We start from the raw sequence: 13276 nt of genomic DNA, 5'->3' as shown, positions 1-13276 counted from the left end.
CCTTTTTCATTTCTTATTGCATGAATTTGAGCTTTTTCTTCCCTTTTTTTAATAAGGTTGGCTAGGGGCTTATCGATTTTATTTATTCTTTCAAAGAACCAACTCTTTGATTTGTTGATCCTTTGGATTGTTTTCTTAGTCTCTATTGCATTGATTTCTGCTCTGATTTTTATAATTTCCTCTCTTCTTTTGGCTTTGGGCTTGACTTGCTCTTCCTTTTCTAGCTGTTTGAGGTGTAGCATCAAGTTATTTATTTGTATTCGTTCTGTTTTCCTGATGTGGGAACTCAGTGCAATAAATTTTCCTCTCAGAACGGCTTTCATTGTATCCCACAGATTCCGGTAAGTTGTATCTGCATTTTCATTTTCTTTTAGGTATTGTTTGATTTCTTCTTTAATTTCTTCTGTGACCCACTGATTACTCAAGAGTGTGTTATTCAGTTTCCATGTGTTTGTGGGATTTTTGCAGTATCTTTTATCATTAATTTCTAATTTCAGAGCGCTGTGATCCGATAACATGCAAGGGATGATTTCAGCTCTTTTGCACTTGTTTAAATATGTTCTATGAGCTAATATATGGTCTATTTTAGAAAATGATCCATGTACTGCTGAGAAGAATGTGTATTCTGATGTTGTTGGGTGGAACATTCTGTATATGTCTATCAAACCCATTTGTTCACAGGTATGATTCAGTTCTGTTATTTCTTTACTCATTTTCTCTCTGGTCGATCTGTCCCTTGGTGTCAATGGCGTATTAAGGTCTCCCGTTACAATTGTGTTACTGATAATTTGAGTTTTCATTTCTGTTAATAATTGTTTTATATAACTGGGCGCTCTGGAGTTTGGTGCGTATATATTTAAGATAGTTATCTCTTCCTCTTGGAGTTTTCCCCTTACGAGTATGTAGTGACCTTCTTTGTCCTTTATGGTCATTGTTGGTTTAAAGTTCACGTTGTCTGCAAACAGAATGGCTACTCCTGCCTTTTTTTAGATTCCTGCTGCATGAAGAATTGTTTTCCATCCTTTGACTTTCAGTCTGTGAGTATCCTTCTGGGTTAGATGGGTTTCCTGTAAACAGCATATGGTTGGATTTTGTTTCTTGATCCATTCTGCTAGTCTGTTTCTTTTGATTGGTGCATTGAGACCATTTACATTAATGGTTATTACTGTTAAATGTTGTTTAATTGTAGGATTCTTATCTCTCTGCTGTTGCATCTTTATCTTTCTGTTCTGTTTAATTATTTGCTTTGCTTAGTTGTTTTTTCCTTTGTGTATCTAAACTGTCTTTCAATATTTTTTGCAGGGTTGGTTTGGTGTTCATGAAGTTCTTCAGCTGTTCTTTGTCATGGAAGTATCGTATTTTACCATCTATTTTAAATGATAGTTTTGCAGGATATATCAGTCTAGGTTGGAAATCATTTTGCTTTAGGATCTGGAATACTTCACTCCATGCTCTTCTTGACTTTATTGTTTGTGATGAGAAGTCTGCTGTGATTCTGATAGGTTTTCCTTTATAAGTGATCTGTCTTTTCTCTCTGACAGCTTTTAATAATCTATTCTTGTGTTGGATTTCTGGGATGGTGATTATTATATGTCTGGGTGTAGTTTTAGTTTGGTTATGACTATTTGGAGTTCTATATGCTTCACTGATCCTGATGTCAGTTTCTGATCTCATGCTTGGGAAGTTTTCAGCTATTGCTTCTCTAAATATCCTCTTGATATCCTTTATGTTGTCTCCTTCTTTTTCATTAATCCCTATCATTCTTATGTTATTCTTCTTTGCATCATCTTGCAGTTGTTGAATTGTTGTTTCCTGATTCCTTGTTATTTTTAAAAGATCTTTCCTTTCCTGTTCACTTGCTGCAATCCTGTCTTCAAGGTCTGAAATTCTATCTTCACTTTCATTAAGGCGGTTTTTACAACTTTCAGTGGAGTTTTTTATTTCCTGTATATCTCTGTGCATCTGCATTATGTATTCTGTTTGTTTCTTATATTGCTCGTCTAGGGATTCTATCTTTTTGTTTAATTCCTCCAATTTTTTATCTGTGTTTTCTTTAGATATATTTAGAATCTCTTTCATTTCTTTTATCATTTCTTCTTTTATCTGGGAAATTATTTCGAGTTTGAATTTCTTTAAAGCTTCCTGGAGTTGCTTGTCAACTTCAGTAGCTATTGTGTCTAATATATGAGGAGGATGGGATATATTTTCTTCTAAATACACTTCTCCTAGGGTTTCCTGAGATGGGCTGGAGGTTTGAGGTTGTAATTTGGTCTTTCGTTTTGTCATTTTCCTATATTTCTGTGTTTCAAGTGTTATTTGAAAGCCTCCTCAGGATCTGTTGAAAATCCCCTTCTATGTTTGCAGCTACTGAGACTCTGGCACCACTCTACCCCAGGCCATTGGGCCTGCAGAACCAATGGCCCTTCTCTGCTTGTTCAGAACTCCGCGGTTCCAGACAAGCTGGGCCTCAGGGACACTGTGCGCCCACCTGCCCCTTGGTAGATCCACAGCTCTTGGATCGCAGCCGGGTTAGGGTACTCACCACAGACCGCAGTGCCTCAGGAGCCTGTGATCCCTCCCTGCTTGCAGAGATATCCACAAACCTCCAGACAAAGGAAGGGCCTCCTGCGGGCACTCCGGATCTACCCCGCTCCTCCTCTGCACGCAGATGGCTATGAGTGGCTGGGCTCAGGCCGAGGTGCCTCAGGAACCCGGGACCCCTCCTCCTCCAGACAAAGGAAGGGGCCTCTGCAGGCGGCTCCGGATCCGCGCAGCTCCTCCTCCTCACACCGATGGCCAGGCGCGGCTGGGCACAGGCCGAGGTTCCTCAGGAACCCGGGACCCCTCCTCCTCCAGACAAAGGAAGGGGCCTCTGCAGGCGGCTCCGGATCCGCGCAGCTCCTCCTCCGCACACCGACGGCCAGGCGCGGCTGGGTACGGGCCGAGGTGCCCCAGGAACCCGGGACCCCTCCTCCTCCAGACAAAGGACGGGGCCTCTGCAGGCGGCTCCGGATCCGCGCAGCTCCTCCTCCGCACACCGACGGCCAGGCGCGGCTGGGTACCGGCCGAGGTGCCCCAGGAACCCGGGACCCCTCCTCCTCCAGACAAAGGACGGGGCCTCTGCAGGTGGCTCCGGATCCGCGCAGCTCCTCCTCCGCACACCGACGGCCAGGCGCGGCTGGGTACGGGCCGAGGTGCCCCAGGAACCCGGGACCCCTCCTCCTCCAGACAAAGGACGGGGCCTCTGCAGGCAGCTCCGGATCCGCGCAGCTCCTCCTCCGCACACCGACGGCCAGGTGCGGCTGGGTACCGGCCGAGGTGCCCCCCACTTTAACTTTTCTGAGAGACAAAGCCACTCCATGTTTTATTTATAGGTAATTTTATGCTCATCCAAGGGATGTACTGATAATCCTATGTATGCTACTTAAACTATTCAGCTGTGGTGGTGGTGTGGATGGCATAAGAGGAGGAGGTAGCTAAGAGTAATATAGACTTCAATGTAATTAATTTCACCATTTTTTGGCCATTGCAGTGAAAATCATTCCCAGTATGACTTTGAATTGGTTTTCTAGGGATATGAGCGCTTGATTTGTGTTTTTCTCATCTAAAAAGTGATATACTGCCTTGATCTACTTTACCTGAAATAAATTTCCATTCCTTCTAGCTCTGTCTGATGTGGAGATCTTGGCCCAGTCAATTATCTTTATTTTTGCTGGTTATGAGACCAGTAGTAGCACTCTTTCTTGTATTATGTATTCATTGGCCACCCACCCTGATGTGCAGAAGAAACTGCAGCAGGAGATTGATAAAACTTTGCCCAATAAGGTAAGTAGACAGTACATGGAAGAGAAGAAAGAAGTCAGCACTTAAGAAACTCTCATTATTATTATTTACAGCAAGAATCTTTATACACAGAGTCAGTGTTGATTTATTTACTAGCACTAGTTACAAGTATGAAGGATCTGAAGTTACAAATAAGGGGTAAAACATAGAAACTTTATACTATTTATAGAAAAGTAAGAGCTTTGTAATACAATGCTGGTCTTGGCATATCTATTGTCTATTGCCACAATAATACATCTCCATGTCATGTATCAGTGATCTTATATTGCTCACATAGTTAGATAGAGATCTCTGCTGATGCAGCTGTATGTCCATGGACTGGCTGCTAACTGACCAAAACTGCCTTTGGCTGGGCTGGACAGGCTGACTCAGCTCTGTCAATACATCCTCAAACTCCAGTTATGTAGCTAGACATCAAGAGGCCATGGAATGAGCTAGTTTTTTTGACTCTGAGACAAACTCTTAACCTCCACATTATACTTTGTCCAATGTCATCTCAGGTGATAATCACATAGTATCCATAGTATTTTCAAATCTCTTTCAAAATGGGAAGGCTGTGTATTGTGAGGATATCAGACTTATGGAGTTGGTATGGCTGGTTTATCAATGAGATAGGCATAAAACATCTTCTTCAGAGCTCACAGTGAAGCCCTAAAGTGCAAACAGAAGACTGGCCAAGTAACCAAGAATGGGGCTCACTAGGGGTTCTTATCCTGCTTCAGAATTTCACCAGAATTAAAATTGCCTGCCAAGTGAGCACCCAATCAAAACCTTTTGTTGTAATGGAATAAAAAGAAATAATTTTCTGTGTCAATTTATTTGTAGAGGATTGGTTTAATGTGGTATTTCTGTCCAAATTTTATGCACATAATCCAAAGGGTTAGTAGCAGATGTTGTGAAATAAAAAACCTTGACATAACCTGGGAATGGTGCTGTACACCTGTAATCTCACTTACTTGGGAAGCTGTGACTGCAGAACTGTGAATTCAAGTCCAACCTGGGCAATGTAGTTAGGCTGGAATGAGGGATATTGTTCCTCTCCCGGTTCTCCTATCTGGGTATAGATGTGTGGCTTCTCTCTTGAAAGGTTATAATGTCTTTGGTGTATTTTCTAGAGTGTAATTGTCATAATTTATTAGTCAAGTTTCCTTACATGAGGAAGAAAATGACTACATGGTAAATCTAGGGGTTTCAGGCCCTGGGTAGGGATTGTGCCATACGTATTTTACATTCATTACTATAGTACACATTTAACATAATCGTTATCACAGTTCACACCTAAGGCACAGCACAAAGAATGAAAGATTACTTGGAGTCAGTGTTCAATTCAAACTCCAAAAAGACCAGAGGAAAGACAGCCCCAAAGTGAAGCTTCTGTGACTTCTTATTGATAGTATCAGGAAGCAAGGGTGGAGGACAAAGAACTTCTATGTATGAATTCATTTAGGAGAAAGGGACAGGACAGAAGGGCAAAGTAAGGTCAGGATGGTCTGTTTCATGACTGACATTAGGACCTATCTAAGTACTAAGTCAGAGTATGCAGAGGATGAGGGCCAGAGCATTCACATCGTAAGACAATGAGTTTCAAGCCTACTCAGAGTTTGGTCCTACAGGCTAAGTTTTAATCTCTAACCATGTATTCTGGGAGTTTGGGGCATGTGTCTTCTTTATCTCTGCATATCCATGTTATACATACCTCTGGCCAGTGCCTCCACAGGTAGTTACTGAAATACTCTGTAATTGATTTAGACCTTTATCAATATGAATTAATCTCTGGAGCTCCTAACAATTCAACAGCGCTACATAGACTGGGTTGAACACTATTTTCGAAGCTCAGTTTACCAAAATCTGTTTCTTTCTTTCTAGGCATTTCCTACATATGATGTCATGATGGAGATGGAATATCTGGATATGGTGGTGAATGAAACTCTCAGATTATATCCAGTTGCTAACAGAATTGAGAGGATGTCCAAAAAAGGTTTTGAAATCAATGGAATGTCCTTTCCCAAAGGGACACTAGTGATGATACCAAGTTTTGCTCTTCACCGAGACTCAAAATACTGGCCAGAACCTGATGAGTTCCACCCTGAAAGGTACAGCAAAAGGGAACTCACCCTAGATCTGGTTGGTTCAGGCATTTTATGATGTCTCATAATGGAGATAACAGACATGTAATTGTTCAATCATTTATTTATGTGTTAGTTTGTTTTCAGAATTTTTAAAATCACAGAGATAATTAATGAAACAAATCCTTTGGTCTGAAAAAATAAACTCATGCTTAATCCGCAGTCCCAACATTTTAAGATAAAGTGTATTAATAAAGTTATATAGGGCTGATGGTTAAACTTGGGGACAGAGTGCTTACTTGATGTTTTAGGCCCTCATTTCCTTGTAAAAAGTGAATGCATGTTCCTATGGACATATTTCTGTGCATTTAAATGTTAAAAAGTACTAGTACAATATACTCCTAGTTTGAACTCTTAGTTTGCTTACAGTAAATGATAAACTCTTCAGTATTTTATTATATATAATGATACAGACATGCACGTGTGTGTGTGTGTGTGTGTGTGTGTATTATGGTGACTGTACATTAGGTAATTGTATGCATCTCCCATAGTTTCCTTGACCACTATGTTTTTTCAGGTGTTAGGGTATTTGCTTCTTTTAGCTTTTCCATTTAGTTCTCCTCATCTAACACCAGCTTTAGGAAATGTTTCCATCTTTCATTCATTTGATAATTTGTTCCTATTTCCTCCATATGAATATAAAAATGCAGGCTGAGAGTCTGAACGATTTTCCTCCTCCATCATTCAACCTTCCTCAGACAGGAGAGAAAACAGAGGACGTTTACTTTCTCTTACATCTTGTGGCCTTCCTTGGCCAACCCTCTCATACAGTCTGCAGTTGGTGACTCTTTCACAATCAAGTCATATACTCTTCAGATGTCTGAGAAATTCTTCCTTGGAGATGTAGTTTTTCAGCTTTCCTTTTTAATTTTAATTTTTATGAGTATGTGTCAGTGCTAATAATGATTACATTCATTGTGGGAAGTTGCTACATGTACCTTAATATTTTTCATTCTTTCCTCTCCTCCCTCCAACTTTATGTCCCCTTCCTTTTTGCAAAAGAGCTATCACTCTGTTTCTTATTATTTTTTGTTTTACTCTTTGATTTTTTATGTAAAAGAAAACCTTGCTGTATTAAAACTTGTGTCTCTGATATATTCATTTAACATTATGGTCTGAAGCAGGTTCTTTTGGGAATTCAAATCCAAAGTCATTGTTTTAATTTCTCATTGCTAGGACAAAATACATGACACCCACAAGTGAAAGGGAGAAAGGTTTATTGTAGCTCACTGTGTAGGTTTCAGTCCATAGTCAGCTGGTGCCAAGGCAGAGCAGCATGGCTGAGGCATGGCAGATGAGAAACAGCTCATGGCCTGGCAGGCAGGAAGCAGAGCAGCATCAAGTGAGGAGGAAGGATTTATCCGTGCATCCTTCTGGGCCACACCCTCAGTGACTCAGCTCTCTCTCTCCAATTTCTCTCCCAATATCATAATATCAAATTGATCACTTGGCTAATCCAGTATGTCACATTCATGATACAGTTACCAACCGAAAGCCCCACTTGTGAGCTCATGAGAATTTAGAGGGAAATCTAGATATAAACCATAACAATCATGTTTTAGGCAAATTTTGCTCTCTGAAAGCGCTTGATGCTTTTTTGTTATTGTATTGGTAAGAAAAATACAGAATGTCAGTGTGAATATTCCTCGGGAAACTGCATTAGAGATCCCATTCAACCTAGCTAGTATCCTTCTGGATATTTTCCCAGAGCAATTAAAAACATCATACCACAGTTATATATGTGCATACACGTTTATAGCAGCATAACTTGTAATAGCTAAATCATGGAAACAATCAAAATGCCCATCAGCTGGGGAGTGGGTAAAAGGTGTGGCTTTTTTCAGTACAACAGAGTACTGCACAGCCATAAAAAGAATAAACTGGAGACTTTTATGGATAAATGGATGTAACTTGAGACCATACTCATAAGAGAAATAAATCAGACACATATGTGTAAAAATTGTATTGTCTCAGTAGTGTGAGAAACTGAACAAGTAAACAGGTTGCAAAATGTGCAATAGATATGGTGAATTGGGAAGAAACCATTCAAAAGACAAGACAAACTGTGCTGGGGAAAAGGCGAGGAATAAAGGAAAAAAAGAGAAAAAATACACGTATACACAACATAGTTAAGATACTTATACAGCTGGTTCTCTTTGTTCCTTGAAATGAATGTTTTATGTTAATATTGTTTACACAAGATATCATGCCTATCTACTGTACTCTGAATAACTGCAAAAACAACAATACGTAATGTATCAATTATTGTATCTGTCTCACAACCCATTTTTAAACTCATTTTCATTGTTTGTTTATCTTTTTCTCTTTAAAATAAAAAAAAGAAAAATAGAGAATGAAGTTTTAGGGCAAGAGCCCAGCCATCTAGAATTGTATTGGCCCTGAATTATATAGTTTCTGATGGCAGGGGCCTGGTCATCTTGAACATGATGTCCCCAGGGGTAGCATTTAGTTTATACATAGTATTGGTTTTAGGAGTCAATCAGAATGGACTGAGTCCTCTGTTTTCCGGACCAGCGGCTTTCAGTTTCCCTCGGACCCCATATTTGCACCTCTTGTTCCTCTCCACTTCTCTTTGATTCATTCATTCACCAGACAGTAAATACTCAGCATGTGTCAGGGCTTGGGGCAGGAAGATAGAAATCCACATCTTGAAAAGTATCAATTCCAGAGAGTGTCTGACACAAGTATTATCTACGTCCCATGTCTCTATATGTTCATTTTTTATTTAAGTTTATTGGTATAATTTAGATATACAAAGTGATCATATTTATCATATGGAGTTTGTATTTATATATGATATATCTTGATTTTCCCTTTTTCCTTTACCCCCTCCCCTCCCTACAACCCCTTTCCACTCCTTATTTACAAAGCTTTGTTTCCATTGTATCCTTCTTTTATTGTTTTTCCTTTTCCCTTCCTTCCTTCCCCCCTTTCCCCACCCTAGATCCTCTTTCCTGTTGGAAAATTATTTCCTGTTTCATAATATCTATTGTACATGTTGGTCCGTATTTACTCTTTCAGTTTCTTGCGCCAGAGAGGCAATATTTACATATGTGTGTCTGATTTATTTTTATTTCCTTTTGTTGCCTAGAATTGTTTTTGTTATTTTGGTTCTCTTCTGGCTCCAAAAGAATTTTAGGAATTATTTCTCTAGTTCTGGGTGGTGTGATAATTGTATTTTGATTGGGATTGCATTAAATCTGTATGACAATGTTGGTAATATGGCCATTCTCACTATGTGGGTTCTTCCTACTAGGAACAAGGGATATATATTTCCATTTTCTGATATATGCTTTGGTCTCCTTTTTCAGAGTACTGTGACTTTCAATGTAAAGATCTTTTACTTCTTTTGTTAGGTTGATTCCTGGGTATTTCATTTTTTGGATGCTATTGTGGGATGTGTTGTTTCCTTAATTTCTCTCTCACTGAGTTTGTTACTTTAGTTATTGATTTTTGAGTGTTGACTTTGTATCCAGATATACTACTGAATTTGGTTATTAAATATAGAAGACTTTTGTTGGCATTTTTGGGATCTTCTATGTAAAGTATCACATCATATGAAAATACAGATTATTTGAATTCTTCCTTTTATATCTTTATTCTTTTATTTCTTTTCCTTGTCCAATTGCTCTGGTTAATATTCCTAGAATTACACTGACGAGGACTGGTGATAGTGAACATCCTCACTTTTTTTATTTATTTTAGAGTTGAAGCTTTCAGTTTTTGACTATCTAGGATGATGTTGAGTGTAGGGTTGTCATAGATGGCTTTTATCACATTGAGGTAAGGACCATGCCATCCAATTTTCTGTAAGATTTTTAAAAACATGAATGGCTGGACTTTGTCAAATGTTTTTCTGCATCTATTGAGATGATCGTGTGATTTATACCTTTGGCTCTGTTGATATGCTATATTACGTTTATTGATTTGTGTGGTGGACTGAAAACTGGTGGGAAGCTTGTAACACCCAGCTGAACTGAATCAGTGTGGTGCTGGGTAAGGATGGTCCACCTGAAGATTGTTGCTAACAACATAAAAAGGGGAAAGAAATAGGGTAGGTTCTCTTGTTACTCTTGGTTCTCCTGGAGTAGCTTGTTGAGCTTCTTAACTGTTATGAACACGGGTGTTTCTCCTCATTGGAAGACTTTGGGACCTTGTTTCACTGACAATGGCTGCAGTTCACTTTGGGGAAGCTCTGGTCTTTACTTTGAGCATTGCTTCCTGGCTGCAGAGGTGTGCAGATGGTGTGCTATTCAATCTCCAGGAGAAGTTTGTCATGCTTCTGTCCTGATATGAACTTGGCTGTTGTCTGTCATTGGAGGAGCTTGAGACCTTGTTGTTGCTGAGGATGGCTGTGGTAGTTTTATGGGAAGCTCTGGTCCTTACTTTGAATATCAATTCCTGGCTCCAGTGTAGATCCCTCAGCCTACTGACACAGATCCATCTTCCTGCTGGCACATACGTTCTAGCTTCTCTGGATGACTTTTAAGCCTTTCCAACACAGATGCATGAAATAGACTTGCATGGGATATTGTCATGGGTTGTAGACCTCTATTTGGACTCTGGGGAGCATTATCACAGGATCTAGGTCTTCAGCTAGATTCATGTCTTGGACTCACACAAGTTACTAACCTGGGATCTGGGGCCTCAGATAGATTACTGGGATCTGCAGTGTATGCATAGATTTTTCTGCATTTTTTTGTATTTGACTCGTTGTGTGACTATTATAAAATAACCCTACAAATGCTGTATTAAATTGTTTCCCTTGCAAATCTTGACTGCAACAATTTGCATATGTTGAGCCATGTTTATATTCTTGGCTGAATCCTACTTGGTCATGGTATATAATCTCCTTGATTTGCTGTATTCTGTTCCCTAGTATCTTGTTAAACATTTTTGTATCCATATTCATTAGGGAGATTGGTCTGTAGCTTTATTTTTTGACTAGGTCCTTCTCTGGTTTTGGTAAAGTGTAACATTGTATTCTAGGAATGATTTTGAAAGTATTGGTTCACTTTCACTTTCATTAAAGAGTTTCAGCATCAGTGGCAATAGATCTTGTTTTACTGCAGGCACATTTTTTTATTTAAAAGAAAAATGAAGTTAAAAATAAAACAAAAGGCAAAAGAGAGGTGGGTGGGGTTTAGCTCAGTAGCATAAGTGCCTGCCTTGCAAGCATGTGGTTGTGAGTTTGATTCCCAGTACGGATAAGAAAAGATAACAGCAAAGGAGATAAACAACAACAAACCTAAAACAATAGGTTTTCAAGACAGAATAAAAGGAATTTAACTATGATTGTCATATTGCATATTGTTGTCTTTATTTTCAATGAAAGAAAAAATTTAAAAAAATAGAAAAAGAGAAAAGAAGATTGAGGAATACAGAATTCAAAAAAAATTACAAACATAAAATCGCTTGTTGACACATTACCCATTGTCATCTTATAAATAGTTGCCAAAGTCACAAAATCAGGGCATAAAAGTGGCTAGACCCTCAAACATTGACAATACAATCCCTTCTGTTCAGTGTTCCCAGATGTTGATTCTTTGAAGTATTTGCTGTGTGGTTTGCATTTTATTCATGAATTCTCTGCCTACGCCTGTGCTTCCAAGATTTCTGTCTACTTTGTCCTCCATTAGATTTAGTACTTCTGTTTTAATATTTAGATCCTTGATGTATTTTGATTTTAGTTTAGTGTATGGTGATAGGCATGGGTCTATTTTCAGGCTTTGGCATGTGGAAAGCCAATTTTTCCAACACCATTTATTAAAGAAGCTATCAGTTTTTCAATGAATATGTTTAGAGTAGCATTAGATCTCTAAATTTCTTGTATAATTCAACAGTGATGCCAAAAGGGCCTAGAATTTTCTTTATTGATACATTTTAAATTTTTTTTGGTACCAGGGATCAAACTGATCAGCTTGTGCTTGCCAGGCAGGCGCTTATGCTGCTGAGCTAAATCCCCAGCCCCTACATTTTCAATTTCATTGATTGATATCAGGTTATTTAGAATTTTTATATCCTCTTGATTCAGTTTTGGGGATTCATATGTATCTAGGAACATGTTCATTTCTTCTGTGCTTTCATTTTGTTAAGTACAAGTTCTTTAAGTAGGTATTAATGACCTTCTGAATTTCTGCAGGATCTATTGTGATTTCACCTTTCTCATTCCTAATTGCTCGGATTTGAGTCTTGTTTTTTCATTTTTTGATAAAGTTGGCTAAGTGTATGTTGATTTTGTTGAATCTTTCAAAGAACCAATTCTTTAACTCATTGATTCTTTGTATTGTTTTCTTTTCCTCAGTTCCATTATTCTCTGCTCTTTCTAATTTCCTCACTCAAGTTTGGGTTTGATTTGTTCTTGTTTCTAGAAGTTTATGGTTCAACGTTATGTTGTTTATTTGAGGTCATTCTGTTTTCATGACATATTCACTGATATAAATTTCCCTCGTAAGTTTGCTTTCACTGTGTCCCATAAGTTCCAGTATGCTGTTTTGGCATTGTTCATTGTAGATACTGTGTAATTGCTTCCTTAATTTCCTCTGTGACTTGTTGGCTATTCAGCAGGATGTTGTTTAATAAATTTCCATGTGTTTATGGGGGTTTTGTGATTTCTTTTGCAGTTGATTTCCATTTTCATTGCACTATGGCCAGATAATATGCATGAGATAATTTCAATTACTCTGCATTGGCTTAAACATGTTTTATGGGCTAATATATTTCCAAATTGGGAGAATGAACCATGTGCAGCTAATAAGAATGTGTATTTTGAGGTTGCGAGTTGAAACACTTTGTAGATATCTAACAAGTCCATTTGTTCACAAATTTGGTTTAGTTCTGATATTTCCCTGTTTGGGTTTGTCTAGTTGATTTATAAAACTGTGAAAATGGGTTATTAAGTTCCTCTATTATAATTACTAGTGCTTGTTAGATATTTCATGTGCATTAACATTTATCTTATATAGTTGGATGCACTGGTGTTTGATGCATATTATTTATTTTATGATTGTTATCTCTTTTTGACTTTTTTTCTTATCTAGTGTGTAGTGAACATCTTTGTCTCTTTCGATCAGTCTTGGCTTGAAGTCCACATTATCTGAAAGTAGAATAGCTACTGCTGCTTTTTTCTGGGTTCCTGTCACAAGGACTATTGTCTTCTATCTTTTGACTTTCACACTATGACTTATTTTTGAGTTAAATATATTTTTTAATGCAGCATATTGTTGGATCTTGCTTCTTGATACATTGTGCCAGTCTGTTTCAGTGATGAGACCATTAATATTGGT

At 38.4% G+C, this 13276-nt stretch overlaps 1 protein-coding gene across 2 annotated transcripts in view; it reads left to right on the top strand.

The window, feature by feature from the left end:
• Cyp3a15 (cytochrome P450) overlaps window positions 1–13276 on the top strand; it is a 56170-nt gene that overhangs the window by 29821 nt on the left and 13073 nt on the right. For both annotated transcript variants that reach the window (XM_063233513.1, NM_001173117.1), the window contains 2 exon segments: window positions 3665–3825; window positions 5710–5936. In XM_063233513.1, the coding sequence (XP_063089583.1) occupies window positions 3665–3825; window positions 5710–5936 (388 nt within the window).

This window comes from Cavia porcellus, unplaced genomic scaffold (assembly GCF_034190915.1).
Source record: "Cavia porcellus strain 051 isolate PalLab524CR breed Dunkin Hartley unplaced genomic scaffold, mCavPor4.1 scaffold_23, whole genome shotgun sequence".
NCBI classification, from domain to species: Eukaryota; Metazoa; Chordata; class Mammalia; order Rodentia; family Caviidae; genus Cavia; species Cavia porcellus.
Note: the sequence above shows the minus strand (reverse complement) of the source record. Positions and strands in the feature narration are given on the sequence as shown.